This window comes from Salvelinus alpinus, chromosome 2 (assembly GCF_045679555.1).
Source record: "Salvelinus alpinus chromosome 2, SLU_Salpinus.1, whole genome shotgun sequence".
NCBI lineage: Eukaryota > Metazoa > Chordata > Actinopteri > Salmoniformes > Salmonidae > Salvelinus > Salvelinus alpinus.
Window position 1 is genome coordinate 89,318,463 of NC_092087.1, and position 26,128 is coordinate 89,344,590.

At 41.1% G+C, this 26,128-nt stretch overlaps 2 protein-coding genes and 1 long non-coding RNA gene across 4 annotated transcripts; 1 reads left to right on the forward strand and 2 right to left on the reverse strand.

Annotated features, from left to right (window-relative positions):
- The first annotated feature begins 2,893 nt into the window (after window positions 1-2,893).
- On the forward strand, window positions 2,894-6,706 carry LOC139568101 (uncharacterized). 2 transcript variants are annotated; one of them, XM_071389795.1, is made up of 10 exons: window positions 2,894-3,740; window positions 3,828-4,004; window positions 4,095-4,156; window positions 4,239-4,325; window positions 4,413-4,454; window positions 4,523-4,696; window positions 4,776-4,811; window positions 4,910-5,456; window positions 5,526-5,641; window positions 5,738-6,706. In XM_071389795.1, exons 1-7 carry the CDS (start codon window positions 3,677-3,679, stop codon window positions 4,809-4,811), a joined length of 642 nt encoding a protein of 213 aa, XP_071245896.1. In that variant the 5' UTR covers window positions 2,894-3,676; the 3' UTR covers window positions 4,910-5,456; window positions 5,526-5,641; window positions 5,738-6,706. The 2 variants fall into 2 exon arrangements, with proteins under 2 accessions (XP_071245896.1, XP_071245895.1); XM_071389794.1 differs by lacking the exon at window positions 5,526-5,641.
- On the reverse strand, window positions 6,697-8,130 carry LOC139568102 (uncharacterized). The gene is made up of 3 exons (XR_011673517.1): window positions 8,088-8,130; window positions 7,762-7,839; window positions 6,697-7,500 (listed from the first exon to the last, which is right to left on the reverse strand). It is a non-coding gene; the product is annotated as an uncharacterized lncRNA (long non-coding RNA).
- Window positions 8,131-8,518: 388 nt separating this feature from the next.
- LOC139541570 (B-cell receptor CD22-like) lies at window positions 8,519-12,472 on the reverse strand. Its single transcript, XM_071346369.1, has 8 exons — window positions 12,254-12,472; window positions 11,318-11,388; window positions 10,709-11,053; window positions 10,348-10,560; window positions 9,783-10,124; window positions 9,441-9,671; window positions 8,830-9,093; window positions 8,519-8,526 (listed from the first exon to the last, which is right to left on the reverse strand). Exons 1-8 carry the CDS (start codon window positions 12,322-12,324, stop codon window positions 8,519-8,521), a joined length of 1,545 nt encoding a protein of 514 aa, XP_071202470.1. The 5' UTR covers window positions 12,325-12,472.
- Between the last annotated feature and the right edge of the window lie 13,656 nt (window positions 12,473-26,128).

Genomic DNA, 26,128 nt, shown 5'->3' on the forward strand with positions numbered 1-26,128 from the left:
GAAAGCTTTGCAGGAGGCCATTGTGATGTCCCTGACGCGCCAGACGCCCAGTTGAAAAGAACGCTACTTCCGTTCCACGGGCTTATAAAGGGTCCCAGATTGCGCAATCCACTCCATTCAAATTCTCCCCGCTTACTGACATCTAGAGGAAGACGTATGCAGTGCATGTAGCCCGATGGCTTTCATGGGGACTTATAAACTGACCTCAGAACAGGGACCTCAATTTCTGAAATCTCACTCCCTGACAGGAAATGTGCTGCAGAATGGGCTCTGTTTCACCCACAGACATAATTCAAACGGTTTTAGAAACTAGAGATTGTTTTCTATCCAATAGTAATAATAATATGCATATTGTACGAGCAAGAATTGAGTACGAGGCAGTTTAATTTGGGAACGCTAAATGTCGAAGTTGAAACAGCACCCCCTGTAGTGACAAGAAGTTAATCCAGCCACAGTGTCTGATTTCAAAAAGGCTTTACAACGAAAGCACCACAAACAATTATGTTAGGTCACCACCAAGTCAGAAAAACACAGCCATTTTTCCAAACAAAGAGAGGAGTCACAAAACGCACAAATAGAGATAAAATGAATCACTAACCTTTGATGATCCTCATCAGATGACACTCATAGGACTTCATTTTACATAATACATGTATGGTTTGTTCGGTAAAGTTCAGATTTATATAAAAAAATCTAATTTTACATTGTCGCGTTACGTTCAGTAGTTCTAAAACATGCGGTGACTTTGCAGTGAGCTACATCAATTTACAGAAATACTCATCATAAATGTTGATGAAAATACAAGTGTTATACATGGAATTAGAGATATACTTCTCCGTAATGCAACCCCTGTGTCAAATTTCAAAAAAACTTTACGCAAAAAGCATACCATGCAATAATCTGAGTACAGCGTTCAGACAAAGCAGCCAAAAAGATATCCGCCATATTGTGTAGTCAACATTAGTCAGAAATAGCATTCTAAATATTCACTTACCTTTGATGATCTTCATCAGAATGCACTCCCACGAATCCCAGTTCCACAATAAATGTTTGATTTGTTCGATAAAGTTCATAATTTATTTCCAAATAGCTTCTTTTGTTAGCGCGTTTGGAAAACAAATCCAAATGCGCGTGCAGGTCCAGCCGAATGTCGGACGAAAATTTCAAAAAGTTATATTACAGGTCGTAGAAACATGTCAAACTAAGTATAGAATCAATCTTTAGGATGTTTTAATCATACATCTTCAATAATGTTCCAACCGGAAAATTCCTATGTCTGTAGAAAAGCAATGGAACGAGAGCTAACTCTCTCGTGACCGTGCATTACGAGCCTGTGGCACTCTGCCAGACACCTGGCTCAATCCCCTCTCATTCAGCCCAACTTCATAGTAGAAGCCTCAAACAAAGTTCTAAAGACTGTTGACATCTAGTGGAAGCGTTAGGAAGTGCAACATAACCAATATCCTACTGTATATTGGAATGGAAAAGAGTTGAAAAACTACAAACCTCAGATTTCCCACTTCCTGGTTGGATTTTTCTCAGGTTGCCATATGAGTTCTGTTATACTCATAGACATCATTCAAACAGTTTTAGAAACTTCAGAGTGTTTTCTATCCAATACTACTAATAATATGCATATATTAGCATTTGGGACAGAGTAGCAGGCAGTTTACTCTGGGCACCTTATTCATCCAAGCTACTCAAAACTGCCCCCCTGTCACCAAGAAGTTTTATTCTAGGTTCATTTCAGTGAATAGAAATATTATTTCTGAGGTTAGTAAGACAACTAAGTAACACTGCCTCTGTGTTTGAGTAATCAACTCGACAGTAAGATTTGATTATTTGAATCAGCTGTGTAGTGCCTGGGAATAAAACCAAAACATTCACCCCTTGGGGTCCCCAGGACTGAGTTGAGGAAACGCTGGCATCGCCACTCATGGTTAAATGATTCAATGGCGCCATCATGTGGCTAATAGGCAGAAATACAAGAAACAAGAGCAGAGTGGAAATAGTTATGAATCAATGTATTATTAGTTGATCAAATAGTCAAATCAAACAATCTATGTATTTATTGTTGAAATGTTGATCTTATTTAAAACATGATGCTTATACTGTATTGACACTAAACCACACAGTAAAAATTGCAAAGGTAAACATGTATTTAACGTATATAAAATACATAATAATGAAAAATGTGATGACAAAACAAGTGATATCATGACACTGAACAATATAGCATTACGTAATATACAATTATAATTAATATAAAATGTAAAAAACTGCAAATGTTTAAATGTATGTAATGTGCTGATTACATGTTTTTAAATTAAAAAAAACAATATAATATTATAAAATATAAAACGTATAATAAGTAATAATGTCTGACAGCAATACAACGTAAATCATTAAACACATCAGGAGAAACTTGACCCAAGAGCTAAATATATTAAAAAGCTGTTATCAATATTATCCATATTAGTTGCTGAGGAAAGTAGGACTGTTGATATTATAAATCCCTAAAATAGCAAAATCCCATCGAAATATAATCTTAAACTATAGATAGTAAACAGATTGCTACACAAGAAAAAATGTGGAAATGGAAAAATCCCATTGAAAAAAAGCAGAAGCATAACCCATCATATTTATCATCAATATAAAAAAATATAATAAGAAAATAAAAAATATATTCCAGCATTTACTCAGAGCTAAAGTTCATGGTCTGGAAAACCATCTATATATAATAGCAAGAGAATAGAGGTGTGAGGCCTAGCTTTGGATTGGAACCTTAGCTCTTCAGTCCAGATTTGGTGGTGGTTCTCTTTAGTCCAGGATCTGTGGTGGTTCTCTTCAGATCAGGTTCTGTGGTGGTTCTCTTCAGTGGGAGGGTCCCCTCACATTCTGAAAGAAGACACTGAATTAGCAATTTACACTCCAACTAAAATGTTTATGAACACACACACACACTTACTGTCAGGGTGTCATACTCTGGTGACCTGGGGCCTGTTGCACAAAAGTAGAATTAAGACATCCGGGATAAATGACTCAGCTGAGCTCAATGAAGCCAAAACATGTGCGTCCAGGCTTAATTGGTTGCACAAAGACCAAGCCAGGATGAGCAGACACGGATTCATTAAGCCAGGTGAAACCAATCCTGGATAGGTGCGCGCTCACGGCTCACTCAAATAGACCCCGCCACAGATCACAGATTAACTGATTTACCATGGCAACTAGAGCCGCGTACTTTTCCCCGTCGGAAGCACAAATCCTCATGGAGGCATACGAGGAGGTAAAAGATATAATTAAGAAGAAAGGCAACACCGCCACAGTGATAAAGCAAAGAGAAAAAGCGTGGCAAAGTATTGCAGACCGCCTGAATGCGTAAGTAGTGCACAATTACACACTCACCGCTCCGCTGAAACATCACAATTACAATTCAAATATTTAATTCACATCTCCAAAAATGCAGTTGTACTGTAATTATGAAACGGTTAAATTTTTAATTGAAATGCACTGCAGATATGAGTGAAATTGTGTAAAGTAACTCCATCACGCTGTATAAAGCTATGATAAATTTTTTGATATTTTTACTGAAAACAAGACAAAAATACCAAGTAATTTTTTGCAGTGTGACTCCATTAAATGTGTGTGTGTGTGTGTGTGTGTGTGTAGATTAAACATGAACGGGCCAAAACGGACATGGCAGCAGGTCAAAATCAAATACAAGAACATTCTGCAGAATGGTATGGTCCCTGACTAATATTTAACAAAGCACAAGCATATATTGTACCCAGAAGGTGCCTGCTCACACATTGTCTGTACTGTTTTAGCAGTGAAAAAGAATACCCACAGACAAGGCACGGGTGGTGGGTCACCAAAGGCTGACCTTACCCCAGCAGAGGACATGGCCTTGGAGCTAAATAAAGGCAGGCCCGTCTTAGAGGGGATCCCTGGGGGGAAAGAGACGAGCATAGGTTCCTCCCAAGATGCCACCCGCTTCATTCAAGGTATGTCCTTCCATCTCTACATGGGATACAACCACATTCATATTGAATCAATTTGGACTGTCTGACTTTGGTTTACCTATTGCCTTGCAGTGTCTGGCAGCACTGTGTTCCTGTTAGAGCCACCAGCACAAGCACCAGACGATGCTGATCCAGTGAGTACTCCATCAAAGGCATACTGTAGGCCTGGCATGTCTTGTCTACTAGCTTCAATATGAATCCGATTAAATGTGATAGGGTGAAGGCCCCAGTGCAGCAGCAACAGCACATGATGGAGACGATGATGAGGAGGAGACCATCTCTCTGGATTCCAGAAGGCATGAGGTATCATGTTAAGACTGTGAAAGTACTATTTACTCTACAATGGTGAGGAGTCCTCATCAAAATCAAAAAATCTAATTTCTTTTACAGGACCCAGATGCTATACAGTGGGAAAACCAGCCTGGCAACATAGTGCGTATTAATAAAAGGACACCACATCCTGCCAAATTCCAGCTGCGCTAATTGTATTGTGTTCACAGAGCTCACAAGCTATCAGAAAGTTGTATGGCAACCACCTCCGGCGCCAAATAGAACTGGCAGACATAGACATTCAGTACAAGAAGAAAAAGATGGAAAATCTTGCACTGGAGTCCGAAATAAAAAAGAGGACAATTAGGAAACTGGACCTTGAAATAAAAAAACTTGAGAGGGAGGTGAGATATGCCTTCAATGTACACTGTATGCTAACTGTAACACAAATGTATTAATCATTATTTTTCTTTCCTCCCCCAGCTCCAAGAAGATGACACAGCTCAAAATAAAAATTAGGTATATTCTCGTAAAGTCAAGTGAGCCATGACATATGAGCTCTTATTGTGAGCACACAGGACGGTGGCATCTTTCTAAGGTTTTTTTTATTTTCCCAGCAATCAGTACAACCAAGTCATCGTTATAAGGCATCGCCCTCTTTTGCCCACCCCCCCAGCACCAGGTGTGGCCACTAGCCTATATGAAGGCCCAAAATTGTGTGTTCCTTTCTGCTCTGACAATGGCATGCCCATTCGTGCGAGATGTGGTGGATGAAGAAGCACTTGTGCTGAGGAGAGCCTTCAGGCGAGAAAGGGTCTTCAGGGACCGGTTGGACCCACTGGCCTTCCCTGATGACCATCTATATGAAAGATACAGGTTTTCTGCAGATGGCATCAGGTATCTATGCAGACTACTGGGTCCCAGGATTAAGCACCGCACTGCACGGAGCCATGCACTGAGTGTGGAGCAAATGGTTTGTGTGGCCTTGCGCTTTTTTGCTAGTGGAGCCTTCCTGTACTCAGTGGGGGATGCTGAACAAGGCCACAATTTGCCGCACAATAAGGAGTGTGTGTCTGGCTATCAAAGCATTAGCAGATGTCTTCATCTCCTTCCCTGGCCACAGAAGACTCTGTGACATCAAAGAGGAGTTCTATAGGATTGCAGGTAAGAGGATCTACAAATTACAGGACAACTGTTAACACATAGTAGGATACTCATTACTTTGTGTGACAGGTTTCCCCAATGTCATTGGTGCAGTGGACTGCACACACATAAGGATAAAAGCCCCCTCAGGTGCCCATGAGGCCGATTTTGTGAATAGGAAATCCTTTCACAGCATTAATGTTCAGGTGAACATAACTTTTTGATATTGTCCATTGACGAACACTCTGCATTGCCAGTGATGTGCATTGATTGGTGTAATATTCCTCATCTTATGATTTCAGATGGTCTGCAATGCTGACTGTGTGATCAGCAATGTTGTGGCAAAATGGCCTGGCTCAGTCCATGACTCCAGAATCTTTCGGGCCTCTGAAATCTATCACAAGGTAAGCCACACAACCCCTATTTATAACCATCATGGCTGTGTCAAGAATATCACTGTGTTTATGAGGTAGTAATGATGAGATTTTGTGTTGACAGGTGAACTCTCTGGTGTGTTGCTGGGAGACAGGGGGTATGGCTGCCAGCCTTTTCTCCTGACACCTTTCACAGACCCCCAGGAAGCACAGCAGGCCTACAACCATGCCCATGCCAGGACCAGGGCCAGAGTTGAAATGACCTTTGGCCTCCTGAAGGCACGCTTTCACTGCCTTCACAAATTAAGGGTCAGCCCTGTTAGGGCATGTGATATTACTGTGGCTTGTGCTGTCCTCCACAATGTGGCCTGCCTGAGGAAGGAGAGGGCCCCCAGAGTGCCACCAGCCATGGACTGGGACAATCCGGCAATCTTCCCTGATGACGACAGTGGTCGGCTGCTGAGGGACCAATATGTGTTGAATTATTTTAGTTAGTATGTGTGCTTTCAATTTTGGTTAAATATGTCCTGCGGTGGCAGAGGAATTTGGGTTTTTTTGGGTTCGTTTTTTGACGAATTTGGCCTCTTATGATGTTTGTGCGGTATACTGTGTGTAATACAAGGCTGCAGGGAGGCTACTGCATCCATTCATTTGTCTGTTCAGTTGATGTGTATGGATTTGTCCTGCATTTATTTTAGTGTGCAGACATGCAGGGTGTGTTATATACAGACCTTTGAATGTGTATGTATCATTTTGTATAATATGCTTGGATTCTGTGCTTTCCATCTTGTAGAGTCACTGTGACTTCAGTTTCGAAAGGAGCTGATGGTTTACCTGCTTTGTTTTGTCCTTATTCAATAAAGGAACATAATGTTACACATTGTGTTTTTATATTCATATGGAATGTGTATTTGTTTATATGACAGAGTACTAGGGCCACACTGAAGAAAAAGGATAAAGTCATAAATTTATGAGGCTGGTTCTTTCTGCAGAAAAGCTACATATTGTTTTTACAGTTTTGATACTTATGACAAGGTGATACTTAATATTCTGGCACATCAGCATGTCTTTGTTTATGAAACCATACTGAAGTACAATTTCACGAAATGCCCCACATCTGTCATTTTAACAACTGTCCTCCTTTAAAACAACTGGTTACAATATTATGACTTGTGTTTTTTTCCCCTCTGTGGCCCTAATATTCTATCATTTTATATATAGCCTTATAGTCTATGGGAAACTGTAAATTATCTAATGATAGCAACATCATCTAAAAATCATTTTTTATCCAAAATCATTGAAATTAATGATCACAAACGTTTAAATAATAACAGTGGGTCTAGTTATATGTGATAACAATGTATAGTGAGCAGTGAAATAACTATTGGTTTCCATTTGTGGTGACTGCTGACTGACATTAGGGATGAGATTAAATAGATCCTGGAATTTAGCCTGGTCTGGAGCAGGCTAGCTCCACAGAATAAATCTCCATGGTAATTTATACCATAACATATCCTCCTGCCCCCTATCCATCTTTAGTGCAACCGGATTACGGATCAATTGAGCCAGGATCACCAAGATATCCTGGCTTAATCCCTTATCCTAGTTTTGTGCAACAGGCCCCTGGTCTTCATGTTCAGAGGTGAGTACATGTCACTGTTGGCGTCATTGTTAGGGTCAGGATGGACATTCTGTGGACAGAAAGAGGGGGAGGGAGAGAGAGAGAGAGGGAAAAATATAGAGAGAGGGGGAGGGAGAGAGAGGGAAAGATATAGAGAGAGTGGGAAGGAGAGAGAGAGATATAGAGAGAGGGAAAGAGAGAGAGAGAGAGAGAGAGAGGAAATTCATGTGTTCATTGAAACACCAGTCTTTCCATCATTTTCTCTAAACACATTCAAGTATAAAACACAAACACACTAACAAACAATCAAAATGAATTATAAGAGACTTGCCAGAGTGTCGTAGTCAGGGGACATGGTCCTCATGTTCAGACCTGTGTACGTGTCACTGTTACAGTCAGGACGGACACTCTGTGGAGAGAGAGAGAGGTAACAATGAAAATAGTACGAAAGAGACTGTCGTGAAACAGTAAACTAATGAAAATGGAGTTGTAACTCAGGGTTTCCCAAACTCAGAGCTGTGCCCTGCATGTTTTGAGCTCAGAGCTGCACAATTAGTTTTTTGCCCTAGCACTACACAGCTGATTCATATAATCAAAGCCTGATGAGTTGTGGGAGGGGGGGGGGGGGGGGGGTCCTGGTGTAACTAATAGAATCACCTGTGTGTCTGCTGTGGCATCACTTCCTCCTGTGGATCTCCTGTGAAGAGCGACAGAGTGAGTTCTGCTCTCTACTGACCTCTAGTGGAAGTTGATATGTTACTAATACATTTTAACAGGTTTCTTACTTTATCTTTATTTAACTAGGCAAGTCAGTTATGAACAAACTCTTATTTTCAATGACGTCCTAGGAACAGTGGGTTAACTGCCTTGTTCAGGGGTGGAACGACATATTTTTATCTTGTCAGCTCAGAGATTCAATCTTGCAACCTTTCAGTTACAAGTTCAACGCTCTAACCACTAAGCTACCTGCCACCCCAGGTGGCCTAGTGGTTAAGGGCATTGGGCCTATAACTTAATGAATGAATTAAGTTAATAACAAATCAGAGGTCTAAGGTGAAAGAATAATACAAACATCAATGTTCCCTTCTTCACTCACCTGAACCACATGAGTCCAGAGAGACAGAGGATGAGAACCAGAACAACCACTATGATTCCTACAGCTGCAGTCAGAACTGAGGTTTGTTTCTCTAAAAGATCAAATGGATGATATGAGAACATGTTATTATGAAGTGAAAATGAATATACAGCAATACAGGGCATTAATGCAATACGTGTATATATAAACCTATGTATAGTTATCAACCAAAGTATAATAAGGCAGACTAGAAGGAGATTACAGTGAAACATAATTTCTTATTGAACATCATTTTGTATTGAAGTATAGAAGATGTAACTTTACCTGCTACAATGATCATCAGAGCTGTAGAGTTCATAGATCCTCTTCCATTCTGGGTCTCACAGTAATATTCTCCTCTGTCCTCAGAGATGATGTTAGTGATGCTGTAACTCTGTCCTGATGCCTTTGGTGAGGTTACGTTCTTCTTGTACCAGGTGTATTTGTCCACAGGTGGGTTGGCATCACTGCTGCAGGTCAGAGTCACTGAACTGCCCTCCACTATTTCACCAGATTGACTGACTGACACTGAGGTGTTCTTTGGAGCATCTAGTAAAGCAGAATTTGTCAGAGGGTTAGGACTGTATTACTACCTCAAATGACGTCATGTCAAAAATAAGTTATATCTAAAGTCAGAGGACTATCTAAAACTATCACTTACAAAAAACAAGAACAATAATACATTTGGAGATACTTTAGGACTTGAGTGTCTACTAAACTATTCTTCAAGTGTTTGAGGTACTGAACATTCTAACTATAGACATGCATACATCTATGACATTACACACAATGTCTATGTAATGATGAATATTGATAGATAAAGCAGTAATACTCTTGTCATTGATATTAAATGATTGATACTTTCTAAGTATAATAGTAGTTTAATTCATACTCACACACTGCAGGAGAGTGGAGGTCCTCATGGTGTTCTACAGTACAGGAGTAACTGTCCACAGAATGACCCAACACTACTAGAGTATTACTAGAGTATTGTTGGGAAGTGGGCTCATCAAGACGTTGTCCGTTCTTGTACCAGATGTAGGTGGGGTTGTCAGTCAGAGTACAGGTGGTGATACAGGTCAGTGTTCTCTGTCCCTCTGCAACACGAATCACCTTCACCTGCAGACCTGAAACAATATGTATAAAACCACATACACCTCTGTGTTAACAGGATGGTTAATATATTTTCTCCTGTAATTCAATATGATATACAGTTGTATCATACGGTGTAGTATTACCTGTGAAAGACAGAGTTGTTCCTGGGAAACTATGACCCCATCTTGACATCTCAGTTGTAAATCTGAACTTGTACTCAGTTGAGTCACTCTCTCTCAGGTCTGTGATTCTCAGGGTGGAGTCCTTTTCTGTTTGTCGATGGTATTCCACACGATCTGCATACTCTGAGTCCTGTCTCAGACCGTTAGTTACACCAGACTTCCATTTGTTGAACCAGGATACTTCTGTGACGTTATGCCAACTGGGATGTGTGTAAAAGCAGGATATGTCCACTGTTGACCCTTTCAAAGCACAGATACTCTGATGGGTGTAAGTCACATTCATACAGCTCTCACCCACAACACCTGAAACAAAATGTAGCTGATCAATTCCTGAAACGATAATGAGACTAAATGTTTTAGATGTATTAGACAGTTTCGTTTATGAATTTAAAAAAATATTGACATACATCTATACAACTGTTTATCATTCCAATATATATAGTTAAGAATATTGATAGAGAAAGTAATACTATTCTTAATGGTTCTAAATGATAGCACATACAATATTAGTTTCATTCATACTCACACACTGCAGGAGAGTGGTGATCCTCATGGCCTTTTACAGCACAGGAGTAACTGTCTGAATAATACATTTTAACAGAGTATTGCCGGGAAGTGGGCTTATTTAGATATTGTCCGTTCTTGTACCAGATGTAGGTGGGGTTGTCAGTCAGAGTACAGGTGGTGATACAGGTCAGTGTCTTATCCTGATGTCCACCAGTCACCTTCACCTGAAGACCTGGAGAAAAAACAATATCACTGTAAATCCCTTTATCACTGACTTATCACTCTAATACAAAGATGGAAGAAATCCTATATTATACAGATTATAATACATACAACAGAACTAATTGGAATTTAACAGAAAAAACACTTTTTTACTGTACCTGTGACAGACAAAGTCACTCCAAGTTTGCCAGTATATGTCCCTCCTTCCTGATCTGTTAGTAATCCGAACCTGTACGTAGCTGAGTCTCTCTCTCTCAGGTCTGTGATTCTCAGGGTACAGTCTTTCTCCTTATCCCAATGATACTCCAGACGACCTGCATACTCTGGGTCCTGACCTAGATATTTAGGTTCTACACCAGTCCCCCATTCAGTGAACCAGAGGGTTTTTGTGACTGTACCACTGGGATATGTGTAAGAGCAGGTCAGATCAACTGTTGACCCCCTCAAGGTACAGATACTCTGAGTGGTGTAAGTCACACTCCAGCCATCCTGACCCAGTACAACTGAAACACACAGTGACACATCACAACATTTATTAAATGAGTCAATGGCTCTCACTAACAGTAGGGTTTGTCCACACTCTGTTGCTGTAGTTGCTGAGCTGGGTGTGAATGGAAACCACAGATAAGCATCTCTCAATGAGCAGTGAAAGACAACTATATAAAGTGAAATAGATACGCCAAACATAACAGAATAACATTATGACTCTTGACCTATTAGAAATGTCTGTAAATTGAAAAACAGGGCAAATGGGAAAGGGACCATACCTGCCACAGACCAGAGAAAGACCTCCAACACACTTCCTGCTTTTCTCAAAGCCATTGTTGCATCTCCCACCCTGCAGTGTTAGAAACATAAACAACAACTCACTCTATAGCTGGTGAATATCTCCATACATCATCATCAACAACAATCACTTATTGAACAGATGTGTAGTACTGTAAACACATATTTCTACATTGATTGTTGTGAAGCTGTTTTATTCTCAGAACCCCAAATATAGGAGGAATAATGTTCATTCCTCTACGGTCCATCAAGCTGTACAGCAGCCTAAAGACTGACCAATATGTTCAATGATAGCTCCTATCCCCAAGCTGTGAGGATAAACAGCAAGTGACTCTCTCTCTCACTAACTCACACACACACACACACACATGCACGCACGCACGCACGCACGCACGCACGCACGCACGCACGCACGCACGCACGCACACACGCACACACGCACACACGCACACACACCATCTGTAGTGAAGGTCCATAAGGCCCATGGAGTCTGTATCAAAGTCTAGAGAGCTGGTTGTTATGGATGTAGAAAAGTTAAAACACACATCCTACACAGTATAGATGTCAACCCTACTCCCTATCAGTCTGGTCCTGAAGGGCCCTCAGTCTGAAGGGCCCTCAGTCTGGTCCTGAAGGGCCCCTTATCTGAGGGCCCTTCAGGACCAGACTGATAGGGAGTAGGGTTGACATCTATACTGTGTAGGATGTGTGTTTTAACTTTTCACTTACTGCGTCATTCACACACACAGACACTCAACCACGCCGTGGGAGACACTTTATGAATACTGGCCCTGATGTGACAACCAAAACACAGCTCAAAACATAACAAGAAGTAAAATGATAGTATATGTATATGACTAATGACTAAAAACAAATAACCACAAACTATATTTCAAGATATTGTCAAGCGTACTTACAGAGTGAAGTAAAGGGGAGAGGTGAAAACAAGAAGTAAGTGTTGACACATTATAAAGTCGTCAGAACACATGTAGCTGAATCAGAACTGTCCTTTTCCTTCCTCTTTAAGACATTAACATGCATCATGACCAGACCAGTACGTCAGAAAAGGGCTGTGTCTGTATTTCAACAGACATTGTGAAAAAGACTGCAGCTCACACACTTTCCAGCTCACACTCTCAAACACATTGATCCCCTGAACGCAGCTCACTCTTCAGATCCCAATCACCTGAATTCTGATCACCTGTTCACAAACCTGTATGTCATTATCACACTATTTAGTTCAGTTCGTTGCACCCCATCATTGTGAGGTATTGTTTGTTTTGTGACACACTTCTTTCCTGTATTTAGTCCTGTGTATGATAGTTTTTGCCTTCCTCACTAACGACGCCTTTTGCCTATTCCATGCATGTAACTTAGCCTATCGGATGTCCTGTTATCAACCTCTTGCCTGTTCTCCCAGACTACGTTACTAGCCTTTTCCCTGCCTGTACTGTTGCCTTTTTGGTCTGGGTGTTCTAGGTGATGTGATGTTCTCTGGTGTTGGTCTGGGTGTTCTAGGTGATCTGATGTTGGTCTGGGTGCCATTTTGGACCCCCTGTTTCTGACCTTCTGCCTGCCCCTGGACACAGCTTCCTGCCTCCTCCTGTGGTCTTTTAAAGAAACACCTGCTGCGCCCTGCGCTTGAAACCAGCTCTCTGTCTCCCATCGTGTTCGTTACACATGTAAACAATGTGTTGACTATACTATTTATAACGTTAACAATTTATTGTGTTGCCTTGCCCTTCTGAGTTCTGTATATACAGGTCAAAGGTCCATGATGTCATTCAATTAGAACCCATTCCATTTAACACCCATGTCCATCACTCCTCATCAGCTGTACAAAATGATACTGAAGGTTCAGTGTTTTAGACTAGAGCTGCCCCTACTGGCATCTCAACATTACTGCACCATCCTAATAATAATGTCCTCAGTAATGATGGGCTAATAACAACATAACAAACTGACAATACATCAGATAGAATGGTGAAACACAACTCTGGCTACTTGACAAAGTCACATTTAATCACATAAACACTGATGTCTGTAGTAGTACAAAATGTCACTATCATATTATGTTACACTGTTGACCCTTGTGTACAGTACTGGTAGTAGCATTAGTTAGCAGAGGAATCAGTATCATCATCACCATAGCCTGCTGTATTGACTGCTGTTGTCCATATACTGTACAATCTAATGTAGCCTGTTATCCATATATAGTCTAATGTAGCCTGTTATCTATATACAGTCTAATGTAGCCTGTTATCCATATATAGTCTAATGTAGCCTGTTATCCATATATAGTCTAATGTAGCCTGTTATCCATATATAGTCTAATGTACCTGATATCCATATATAGTCTAATGTAGCCTGTTATCCATATACATTCTAATGTAGCCTGTTATCCATATATAGTCTAATGTAGCCTGTTATCCATATATAGTCTAATGTAGCCTGTTGTCCATATATAGTCTAATGTAGCCTGTTACCCATATATAGTCTAATGTAGCCTGTTGTCCATATACAGTCTAATGTAGCCTGTTATCCATATATAGTCTAATGTAGCATGTTATCCATATATAGTCTAATGTAGCCTGTTATCCATATAGTCTAATGTAGCCTGTTATCCATATATAGTCTAATGTAGCCTGTTATCCATATATAGTCTAATGTAGCCTGTTATCCATATATAGTCTAATGTAGCCTGTTATCCATATATAGTCGAATGTAGCCTGTTATCCATATATAGTCTAATGTAGCCTGTTATCTATATATAGTCTGATGTAGCCTGTTATCCATATATAGTCTAATGTAGCCTGTTATCCATATATAGTCTAATGTAGCCTGATATCCATATATAGACTAATGTAGCCTGTTATCCATATATAGTCTAATGTAGCCTGTTATCCATATAGAGTCTAATGTAGCCTGTTATCCATATATAGTCTAATGTAGCCTGTTATCCATATATAGTCTAATGTAGCCTGTTATCCATATATAGTCTAATGTAGCCTGTTATCCATATATAGTCTAATGTAGCCTGATATCCATATATAGTCTAATGTAGCCTGCTATCCATATATAGTCTAATGTAGCCTGTTATCCATATATAATCTAATGTAGCCTGTTATCCATATACAGTCTAATGTTGCATGTTATCCATATATAGTCTATTGTAGCCTGTTATCCAGATACTGTAAAGTGCATATAAAGAAGCATAGAATGACATATTAGAACTACTAACTAGTAATTTAATAGGATCTCTGTGTAAAAAACTCTGATATGATTCAGGAGGCCTGTAATAGGTCCATCTAGGACAGGAAGGTAGAACAGGAGAGTGATGTTGAGTGTGTTCTAAACCAACAAAACTACAACCCACCATCACTGTGTCTCATGTTAATACTACTCCTAAACACAACCCACCTTCACTGTGTCTCATGTTAATACTACTCCTAAACACAACCCACCATCACTGTGTCTCATGTTAATACTACTCCTAAACACAACCCACCGTCACTGTGTCTCATGTTGATACTACTCCTAAACACAACCCACCATCACTGTGTCTCATGTTAATACTACTCCTAAACACAACCCACCATCACTGTGTCTCATGTTAATACTACTCCTAAACACAACCCACCTTCACTGTGTCTCATGTTAATACTACTCCTAAACACAACCCACCATCACTGTGTCTCATGTTAATACTACTCCTAAACACAACCCACCGTCACTGTGTCTCATGTTAATACTACTCCTAAACACAACCCACCATCACTGTGTCTCATGTTAATACTACTCCTAAACACAACCCACCATCACTGTGTCTCATGTTAATACTACTCCTTAACCTCTTATGAAGCATCCACTCAATCACTCTTACTCTTTCTGTCACTTCAAAATATCCACCACCACAATCTATTGCACTCAGAGCTCTTAAAATAGCAAGCACACGTCTTTATGTGAAACCACATGTACAATGTACATCCCGTCTTTTGAAGCACACAATATAGTTCAGTATTTGTCAAGGGTGACAATAATGTTGGTCGTGACTGTATATCCCACAATCAGATTAATATGTCAAAATACATTTATACTCACACACACACACACACACACACACACACACACACACACACACACACACACACACACACACACACACACACACACACACACACACAGTTATACTTGACCCTGGTATACTTTGACAGTGAACATGACCCTATTGAATGGAGATCTGGGTATTACTGGCAAACTTTACTGATCATGTTTTAAACATGTAAATGAATAAACTGAACTAAACTAAACACATGAAACCACAGTCCAGGATCAGTATTCACAAAGTGTCTCAGAGTAGGAGAGCTGATCTGGGATCAGTTTAGCCTTTTAGATCATAATTGTATGGACCGTCTGAGACACTTTATGAACAAAGGCCCTGATGTAACAACCAAAACACAGTTCAAAATAAACCAACAAGTACAAAGACACAGGAAGTCATGTGATGTACGGCTAAAAACATCAAAACTAAAACTATATTTCAAGATATCGTCAAGTGTACTTACAGAGTGAAGTGAAGGGGAAGGTCTTGAACAGTGAGTCAACGTACTGTCACTGCGTGGAAACAAGAAGTAGTCTACTGTAAGTATTAGTAGAAGCAGGCATAGCCTAAGTGTGAGTTCTGTGGTTGACACATTTTAAAGTAGCCTAGTCAGGGCATTAACATGCAGCAACAGCATGTCACATAAGGGATGTTACTGTATCTAAATAGAAAATGGTCTAAAGTCAGAATACTGTAGTTACATTTCTTTATTTGAGGAGTGGACCTTCATGTTTTACAAGAGACACAATGTGACCCATTCCCATCACTCCTCATCAGCTGGTACTGAAGGTTCCAGAACAGATGAAAGGGGAGTATCTTTGGTACCAGTGTTCTAGACTAGAGCTCTCCCTACTGACATCTCAACATTACTGCAGCTTCCAGGCTTCATATGTCCCCACTAGTCCGATGAAAATATCTTAAATACAAGTTAGAAAATGTCAAAAATGTATATATAGAATAAAACAGTCACGTACATAAAAGTACTGTTATTGGGACTTATGTTGAACTGGCGTTTGAATTGAGTGAACTGGTGATCTCAACTAGCTTGTTAGCTACATGAAGCTGCTGTTATTCAGTGATAAACAAGTGTTTTTGTGCATCACACAGCTACTCTGAATGGACTGGATTGTGAACAATATGATGTGCTGCCGCTGAATTACAACAAGACCCCATAGTTAGCTAGTGAGCTAACTAGTTAGCTAACATTTAGCTATTAACATTAGCTAGCTAGAAACAACAGACAACAGTGAGCTGTCATTATGCCAAGGCCAAGGCAAGCTGCTCTGAGTTTCCAGTGTGTTCTTGTGTGAAAGAGATGTCTTCAGCTCACGGATCTTCAGAACAACGGACTCAAAGTGAACCCTGACATGCATATAACTAAGGCTATCTGTCTGTCTGGGATTATTGTGTCCTATTGTGTTTGTATGATGCGTGTTTTTTTAAATGACAATTAATAATCTTTCATGTAATTGTTTTATGCTGCTTCATTATTGTTATTTTATTGTGTGATTATTTTTTTTTCATTTTTATAATTTAAAAAATCTAATATTTTCTTGCATATTAACAACTGCATTGTTGCTTAAGGGCTTGTCAGTAACCATTTTACAGTAAGGTCTACACCTGTTGTACTTATACAATTTGATGTGATTTGTGTGTCTAGGTGCTGGACATTGCTCCCTCTGACACTGGGTTTCTGAACCTCTAAAAGTCTGAGCCGTTTGGGGGGTTCTACTAGCTGACATATGGTATTGTTTTAAGGTGGTAATACCATGGATCATTTAGCTATTTGATTTTGAATTATAGTACCCCTTTAGGTAAAAAAGGAGAAGGACTAATGTTTGTGAGAGCAGGCAGGTGACTGCAATATAGTCTGCCTGGAACATGCCCCATATTCAACTGTAATTCAATTCAAAAATAGCATTTATTTATCCCCTGTTGGGGCAATTACTAGGCACCCTATGGCATCAGGCTGGCAGTGAGTCTCACAGTGACATCACAAGGGGTCACATGTCCAGTCACATGACCATACATACATACACAGTAAAACATATGATAACAACAGATGTCAGCCCCCTTAGTGTCTACAACATGGTCATCATAGAGGCGTTCACTGGGCAAAGATCCCTTCAAAGTTCTAATGATGATGTAATTTCCATGTTTCACAGTTCAGGCCGAGGGAGAGGGGGAAGGAAATCAGAGGTGCACTCCTCTTCACTTTGATTGACACTTCACACACTCATTCTATATGTCCAGTGTTCTGTCTGGGATCTGTGGTCTGTGCCAGAGGACTACAAACGGGGTGACCCCCCCCAAGCATCCTGTTCCCTTTTAAAGTAGGGACACAGTCCCTCATCCTCTTCCTTAATCTTCATCATTCTCCTCCCTCTCTCATATCCAGTCGCTGCGTGGTGGACAGGGTTGCCATGGTTTCCTGTCTCTTCCTCTCTGGTCAGGCTTGAAGCGACACTTGTCACCATAGAAACAGCCGGTGGTCCTCCAGAAGAAACACTCGTCACCATTGATGGGAGCCATCCTCCTGGTCCTGGGAGAGAGAGAGACAAACTGTATGAAAACACAAACACCTGCACCAGTGCTCCTGCTTCCTCCTTCCATCACTTTGTACATTTCAAAAGTTTATATGAGTTGATTGGTAACACTTTAGAATACCTCATAATGATGTTTTGACTGCAGATGGATGTCCTTACCCTGTGGAGGCGTACTGGGAGGCTGAGGAGGTGTTGAGGCCTATAGGGTTGGTCCTCTGAGGAGAGGAAGGGGTTCTCTGCATCTAGCGGTCTGGGTACCTGATCACCAGCCTGGTGCTCTCCAGCTCCACCCCCTGGACAGGAGGACAAACCGCAGGCGCAGTCCAAATACATATAATTGAACCAATAGCATTGTCCCAAAAGTACAATGGAACTAATAGCATTGTCCAAAAAGTACAGTGAAACCAATAACATTGCATTGGATTTTATTACTGGCTTGTTTTTCATTTGCCGCCAGAAAATAGTTGAATCGTTGTACTTTTCTCTCTGTGTTGGATCAATGATGATACTATTTATGTGCAAGACTCAAGCTCTACACTGAAGGCTCTTGACTCTGTGTATCATGCAGAGACGTCTAACTCACCATTGTGATCTCTACAGTGCTGTCAGGTGGACATCAGTAGCAACACGCAGGCTCAAACACTGGTACATTCTTATTCAGAAGACCATTTAATAAGGAAAACTGCCATTTTATATATCCTCTCTTCTAGCATGAAATGAGAACACATACAAACCCAATAGCATAGTCCCAAAAGTACAATAGAACCAATAGCATAGTACTAAGCGTACAATGGAACCAATAGTATAGTCTCAAAAGTACAATGGAACCATTAGTCCCAAAAATACAATTGAACCAATAGCATGGTCCCAAGAGTACAAACTCCTTAAGTTCAAGCTAAAAAATTGAAAGCACATCTCACATAGTTAAATGCATATGACAGCATTATGTTTCATCCCACCTCTCACCTTTAGCCTCTCCAAGGTGCAAGTGGACATGTTGGGATTCTTGAAGTTGACAAAGGCACATAATCTCTCTTGTAGAACTCTGGTACTCTCTCTTTCCCCACACCAACAGTACAGAACATATAATCAGAATGTAGAACTCTGATACTCTCTCTTTCCCCACACCTACAATACAGAACATATAATCAGAATGTAGAACTCTGGTACTCTCTCTTTCCCCACACCTACAATACAGAACATATAATCAGAATGTAGAACTCTGGTACTCTCTCTTTCCCCACACCTACAATACAGAACATATAATCAGAATGTAGAACTCTGGTACTCTCTATCTCCCCACACCAACAGTACAGAACATATAATCAGAATGTAGAACTCTGATACTCTCTATCTCCCCACACCAACAGTACAGAACATATAATCAGAATGTAGAACTCTGATACTCTCTATCTCCCCACACCAACAGTACAGAACATATAATCAGAATGTAGAACTCTGATACTCTCTCTCTCCCCACACCAACAGTACAGAACATATAATCAGAATGTAGAACTCTGATACTCTCTCTCTCCCCACACCAACAGTACAGAACATATAATCAGAATGTAGAACTCTGATACTCTCTCTCTCCCCACACCAACAGTACAGAACATATAATCAGAATGTAGAACTCTGATACTCTCTATCTCCTCTCACCTACAGTACAGAACATATAATCAGAATGTAGAACTCTGATACTCTCTCTCTCCCCACACCAACAGTACAGAACATATAATCAGAATGTAGAACTCTGATACTCTCTCTCTCCCCACACCAACAGTACAGAACATATAATCAGAATGTAGAACTCTGATACTCTCTATCTCCCCTCACCTACAATACATAACCTAGATCTAGAATGTAGAACTCTGATACTCTCTATCTCCCCACACCTACAGTACATAACCTAGATCTAGAATGTAGAACTCTGATACTCTCTCTCTCCCCACACCTACAGTACATAACCTAGATCTAGAATGTAGAACTCTGATACTCTCTCTTTCCCCACACCTACAATACAGAACATAGAATCAGAATGTAGAACTCTGATACTCTCGATCTTCCCACACCTACAGTAAAGAACATAGAATTAGAATCAAGAACTTTGATACTCTCGATCTTCCCACACCTACATTACAGAACATATAAATAGAATGTAGAACTCTGACACTCTCTATCTCACCAACAGTACAGAATGTAGAAGGAGGAGAGGAAGGGAGGGAGATGACCACAGTCAAAATATAAGGAATATATGAACAGGGTGCTATTTGAGACAGCCTATAGAACCTATAACAGTAGAAATGTATACTGTGGAATAACCAGAATAAATATACTCACCCACTGGAGTCCAGAGGGGAGGAGGGGTCCACCACTGGAGTCCAGAGGAGAGGAGAGGTCCACCACTGGAGTCCAGAGGGGAGGAGAGATCCACCACTGGAGTCCAGAGGGGAGGAGAGGTCCACCACTGGAGTCCAGAGGGGAGGAGAGGTCCACCACTGGAGTCCAGAGGAGAGGAGAAGAGAGATACACCACTGGAGTCCAGAGGGGAGGAGAGATCCACCACTGGAGTCCAGAGGGGAGGAGAGGTCCACCACTGGAGTCCAGAGGGGAGGAGATAAGATGACATGGACAGGATGGGGTCATGGGGGGGTCTGATAAGATGACATGGACGGGATGGGGTCAGGGGGGTCTGATAAGATGACATGGACAGGATGGGGTCAGGGGGGGTCTGATAAGATGACATGGACGGGATGGGGTCAGGGGGGGTCTGATAAGATGACATTGACAGGATGGGGTCAGGGGGGGTCTGATAAGATGACATGGACGGGATGGGGTCAGGGGGGGTCTGATAAGATGACATGGACGGGATGGGGTCAGGGGGGGTCTGATAAGATGACATGGACGGGATGGGGTCAGGGGGGGTCTGATAAGATGACATGTACTGGGTGGGGTCAGGGGGGGTCTGATAAGATGACATGGACGGGGTGGGGTCAGGGGGGGTCTGATAAAACACCCTGAGGGTTGATTATAAAAAACGTTTGACATGTTTCTGTGGACATTATAGATATAATTTGGAATTTTTGTCTGCGTTGTCGTGACCGCTCTTTCCGGTGGATTCCTGGGCATAACGCACCAAACGAACGGAGGTATTTGGATATAAAAAATATCTTTATGGAACAAAAGGAACATTTGTTGTCTAACTGGGAGTCTCGTGAGTGAAAACATCCGAAGATCATCAAAGGTAAACGATTAATTTGATTGCTTTTCTGATTTTCGTGACCAAGTTACCTGATGCTAAGTGTACTTAATGTTTTGTCGAGCGATCGATAAACTTACACAAACGCTTGTATTGCTTTCGCTGTAAAGCATAATTTCAAAATCTGAGACGACAGGTGGATTAACAAAAGGCTAAGCTGTGTTTTGCAATATTGCACTTGTGATTTCATGAATATGAATATTTTCTAGTAATATTATTTGACTGTGGCGCTATGCTATGCTATGCTATTCAGCGTTGCTGATGACAATTATCCCGGATCCGGGATGGGTAGTCCAGAAAGGTTAATCTTTTCTTTTTATTGGCCAGTCTGAGATATGTCTTTTTCTTTGCAACTCTGCCTAGAAGGCCTACATCCCAGAGTCGCCTCTTCACTGTTGACGTTGAGACTGGTATTTTGAAGGTACTATTTAATGAAGCTGCCAGTTGAGGACTTGTGAGGCATCTGTTTCTCAAACTAGACACTCTAATGTTCTTGTCCTCTTGCTCAGTTGTGCACCGGGGCCTCCCACTCCTCTTTCTATTCTGGTTAGTGCCAGTTTGTGCTGTTCTGTGAAGGGAGTACGAGCGCTGTACGAGATCTTCAGTTTCTTGTCAATTTCTCGCATGGAATGGCCTTCATTTCTTAGAACAAGAATAGACTGACAAGCTTTTGAAGAAAGGTCTTTGTTTCTGGCCATTTTGAGCCTGTAATCGAACTCACAAATGCCGATGCTCCAGACATTCAGCTAGTGTAAAGAAGGCCAGTTTTATTGCTTCTTTAGTCAGGACAACTGTTTTCAGCTGTGCTAATGTAACAGTATAGCTTCCGTCCCTCTCCTCGCCCCTACCTGTGCTCAAACCAGGGACCCTCTGCACACATTAACAACTGCCTCCCACGAAGCATCGTTACCCATCGCGCCACAAAAGCCATTGCAGAGCAAGGGGAACAACTACTTCAAGGTCCCAGAGCAAGTGACGTCACCCATTGAAACGATATTAGCGCGCACCCCGCTAACTAGCTAGCCATTTCACATCGGTTACACTAACATAATTGCAAATAGGTTTTCTAATGATCAATTAGCCTTTTAAAATTATAAACTTGGATTAGCTAACACAACGTGCCATTGGAACACAGGAATGATGGTTGCTGATAATGGGCCTCTGTATGCCTCTGTAGATATTCCATAAAAAATCAGCCGTTTCCAGCTACAATAGTCATTTACAATATTAACAATGTCTACACTGTATTTCTGATCAATTTGATGTTATTTTAATGGACAAAAATTGTGCGTTTCTTTCAAAAACCAGGACATTTCTGAGTGACCCCAAACTTTTGAACGGTAGTGTATAGTGCACGACTTTTAGTTCAGAGCCCAGACGTTTTATGGGGGAATTGTTTTAGCAGGTATGGTTGGCTGTGGGGGCACACAGCCTCCAGTGGGAGGAGACTATATCAGTGTTGGTGGAACATCCTGCTGTGCAGACCCCTGCCAGCACTACACCGTACTTAATGACGATTGGCGTGCCACCAACAACAATGCCAACGTTAATGGCGAGCACTGCGACACGGATGTCAACTGGCAGGGCTGGTATCGCCTGTTCCTGGGGAACACCAGTGTTCAGATGCCAGAGAGGTGTGTGGACAGTTACATGTGTGGGACGGAGATCCCCATGTGGCTCACGGATCCCCATCCCCAGCTGTTAGACGGGGTGGTTCAGCTTATTCATGCTGTCTACTCCAACAGCTTATTCATGCTGTCTACTCCAACATCTTTTTCATTCTGTATACTCCAACAGCTTATTCAAGCTTACTCCAACATCTTATTCATGCTGTCTACTCCAACAGCTTATTCATGCTGTCAACTCCAACACCTTTTTCATTCTGTATACTCCAACAGCTTATTCATGCTGTCTTCTCCAACAGCTTATTCATGCTGTCTACTCCAACAGCTTATTATTGCTGTCTACTCCAACAGCTTATTCATGCTGTCAACTCTAACAGCTTATTCATGCTGTCTACTCCAACACCGTTTTCATGCTGTCTGCTCCAACAGCTTATTCATGCTGTCTTCTCCAACAGCTTATTCATGCTGTCTACTCCAACAGCTTATTATTGCTGTCTACTCCAACAGCTTATTCATGCTGTCAACTCTAACAGCTTATTCATGCTGTCTACTCCAACACCGTTTTCATGCTGTCTGCTCCAACAGCTTATTCATGCTGTCTACTCCAACAGCTTATTCATGCTGTCTACTCCAACATCTTATTCATGCTGTCTACTCCAACAGCTGGCTAAACAGCTGGCTTGTTAAAGACAAGTGAAATTCATGATACATATTTAGTCAATGTTCTGGACACTTCCAAGCTGTCTTACCAAAGCAGTACGACTATAAGTCATATTGGTGTAATGAAATAGTGCTGTTTGAGTTCCACCGTAGAAGAACACAATAAAAGTCTTCAGAATGACCATGACAGTCTGAATATTAGTTTATGATGGTCTTTTTAATGACTCCACATGGGTAGTGCCTTTTAATATGAATGTGTTTATGCTTGTGTATGTACTATTGTTGTCTCTAGTTACCTAGACATCGATTATTTTTCACTGCAGGATCTTGCGCCATCATCATCGACTACCAAACAGAAGATTAGAATCCTGCCAACTGTCCTGTGTGTATCCTGTTGTTGGAGATGTTAGTTTAAGATTCATTACAGGATCCTATACTCATGCCAACTGTCCTGTGTGTATCCTGTTGTTGGAGATGTTAGTTTAAGATTCATTACAGGATACTATACTCATGCCAACTGTCCTGTGCACAAAATCTATGGTGTCTTGTTCATGTTCGTGTCAGCAGTCAACAGACTCTTTTTATTTTGATAGTGTAAAGATGAAACACAACTCATTGGTGAGAGGTGCCACCGCTAACAGTTTGTAGATGTTGGAACATACAGCCCCCCCCCCCATGTTATTCCTAAGGAAAAAACATTTAGATGCACATTCTAATAGTACATCATACAACAACAAAAATTGGCCTGTTTCAATAGCCTGTTGAAGCAAATAAAGAATGACTATGAGGAAGTCATTTCCCTCCAGGTTGAGGAGAATGCAAGCTCATTGGAGAGGTTACGTCTGCCCCATTGCATCCCTCACATCCTTGCCACCTTATACAGGAGAAACCTAATCAAAAGAAATGAGCCAATTATATGTAACGCTGTCACATCAATACTTATACTAAAACATGTTTGCAGTTGCGCAGCGGTCTAAGGCACTGCATCTCAGTGCAAGAGGTGTCACTGCAGTCCCTGGTTCAAATCCAGGCTGCATCACATCCGACCGTGATTGGGAGTCCCATAGGGTGACGCACAATTGGCTCAGCGTTGTCCGGGGTAGGCCGTCATTGTAAATAAGAATTTATTCTTAAGGCCATCATTGTAAATAAGAATTTGTTCTTAAGGCCATCAATGTAAATAAGAATTTGTTCTTAACTGACTTGCCTGGTTAAATAAATTAAATATATATTTTTAAAGACTCCTCAGACAAGGATGTTTCTCCACAAGCGTGGTCAGTGTGTGTGAGCGACTGCTTGGCAAGTCCAAACAATAGGTGTCCCCTACACCTACACCTACACCTGGCTTTCTGCAGTGCTGAATGCTGAGTTGGGCTTGTGGATTCTTCATTCCAGATTTCTGAGGTAAAAAAAAAAAGAAGCATTAAATAATGGGCCACTTACTAGAACTAAACAACATGCTAATGTGTGGTTTGAGACAGGGAGATGTCTGTCCCCTCAGTTTCAATGACACATGTATACTCAAAGTTACCAATACATCAATCCAACAAAATAATTTCCCAAAGTTTTAGGCAAATGTTTTAAGAGAACTTTGAAAACAAAATGCTAAATTAGACATTTAAGCAAACAAAGATTAATATTTTGCAAGATATTTAATGGTCTACAAGGCTGAAAATGAACTTTGATAAATGTACCTTACGGTAGCACCCACTGAAAATCACACTTGCTGTTGTCTTTTCTCTGTCTTGAATCAACAGAGAGATTCTCAGACTATTGGTCTGCTGCATTCACCTACTTTTATCCACAAATAATCTCATTTAAACATCAATTCTATACCTTTGCTTGTCGTTCACGCCTAATGGCACCACACCAGAGACGTCACTCTGATCTACTTCCCTTCCCAGACAAGGTGTGAAGATGTTTGCTCTTATTTGAATTTCAAATATTAATTTTACCATTTGAAACAGTCATTTCCCTCTTCGGCATATGTATATAAATCAAGCAGGCTTGGTTCCTTTCTACCACAAACAAAGGCTCACTCCAGACTGTGGCGAGCACTGCGACAAGGATGTCAACTGGCAGGGCTGGTATCGCCTGTTCCTGGGGAACACCAGTGTTCAGATGCCAGAGAGGTGTGTGGACAGTTACATGTGTGGGACGGAGATCCCCCTGTGGCTCACAGAGCCCCATCCCCAGCTGTTAGACGGGGTGGTTCAGCTTATTCATGCTGTCTTCTCCAACAGCTTATTCATGCTGTCTACTCCAACATCTTTTTCATTCTGTATACTCCAACAGCTTATTCAAGCTTACTCCAACATCTTATTCATGCTGTCTACTCCAACAGCTTATTCATGCTGTCAACTCCAACACCTTTTTCATTCTGTATACTCCAACAGCTTATTCATGCTGTCTTCTCCAACAGCTTATTCATGCTGTCTACTCCAACAGCTTATTATTGCTGTCTACTCCAACAGCTTATTCATGCTGTCAACTCTAACAGCTTATTCATGCTGTCTACTCCAACACCGTTTTCATGCTGTCTGCTCCAACAGCTTATTCATGCTGTCTACTCCAACAGCTTATTCATGCTGTCTACTCCA

Excerpts from the sequence above, each read along its gene's own strand:
- LOC139568101 (XM_071389795.1), top strand. The coding sequence starts at position 3,677 with ATGAACGGGCCAAAACGGACATGGCAGCAGGTCAAAATCAAATACAAG. Across the intron at positions 4,326-4,412 it reads TGGATTCCAGAAGGCATGAG|GACCCAGATGCTATACAGTG; the intron begins GTATCATGTTAA and ends TTTCTTTTACAG. Across the intron at positions 4,697-4,775 it reads TAAAAAAACTTGAGAGGGAG|CTCCAAGAAGATGACACAGC; the intron begins GTGAGATATGCC and ends TTCCTCCCCCAG.
- LOC139541570 (XM_071346369.1), bottom strand. The coding sequence starts at position 12,324 with ATGTGTTCTGACGACTTTATAATGTGTCAACACTTACTTCTTGTTTTC. Across the intron at positions 10,125-10,347 it reads TCACCACTCTCCTGCAGTGT|GTGTTGTGGGTGAGAGCTGT; the intron begins GTGAGTATGAAT and ends ATTTTGTTTCAG. Across the intron at positions 9,094-9,440 it reads CCTCCACTCTCCTGCAGTGT|ATGCTCCAAAGAACACCTCA; the intron begins GTGAGTATGAAT and ends CTGCTTTACTAG.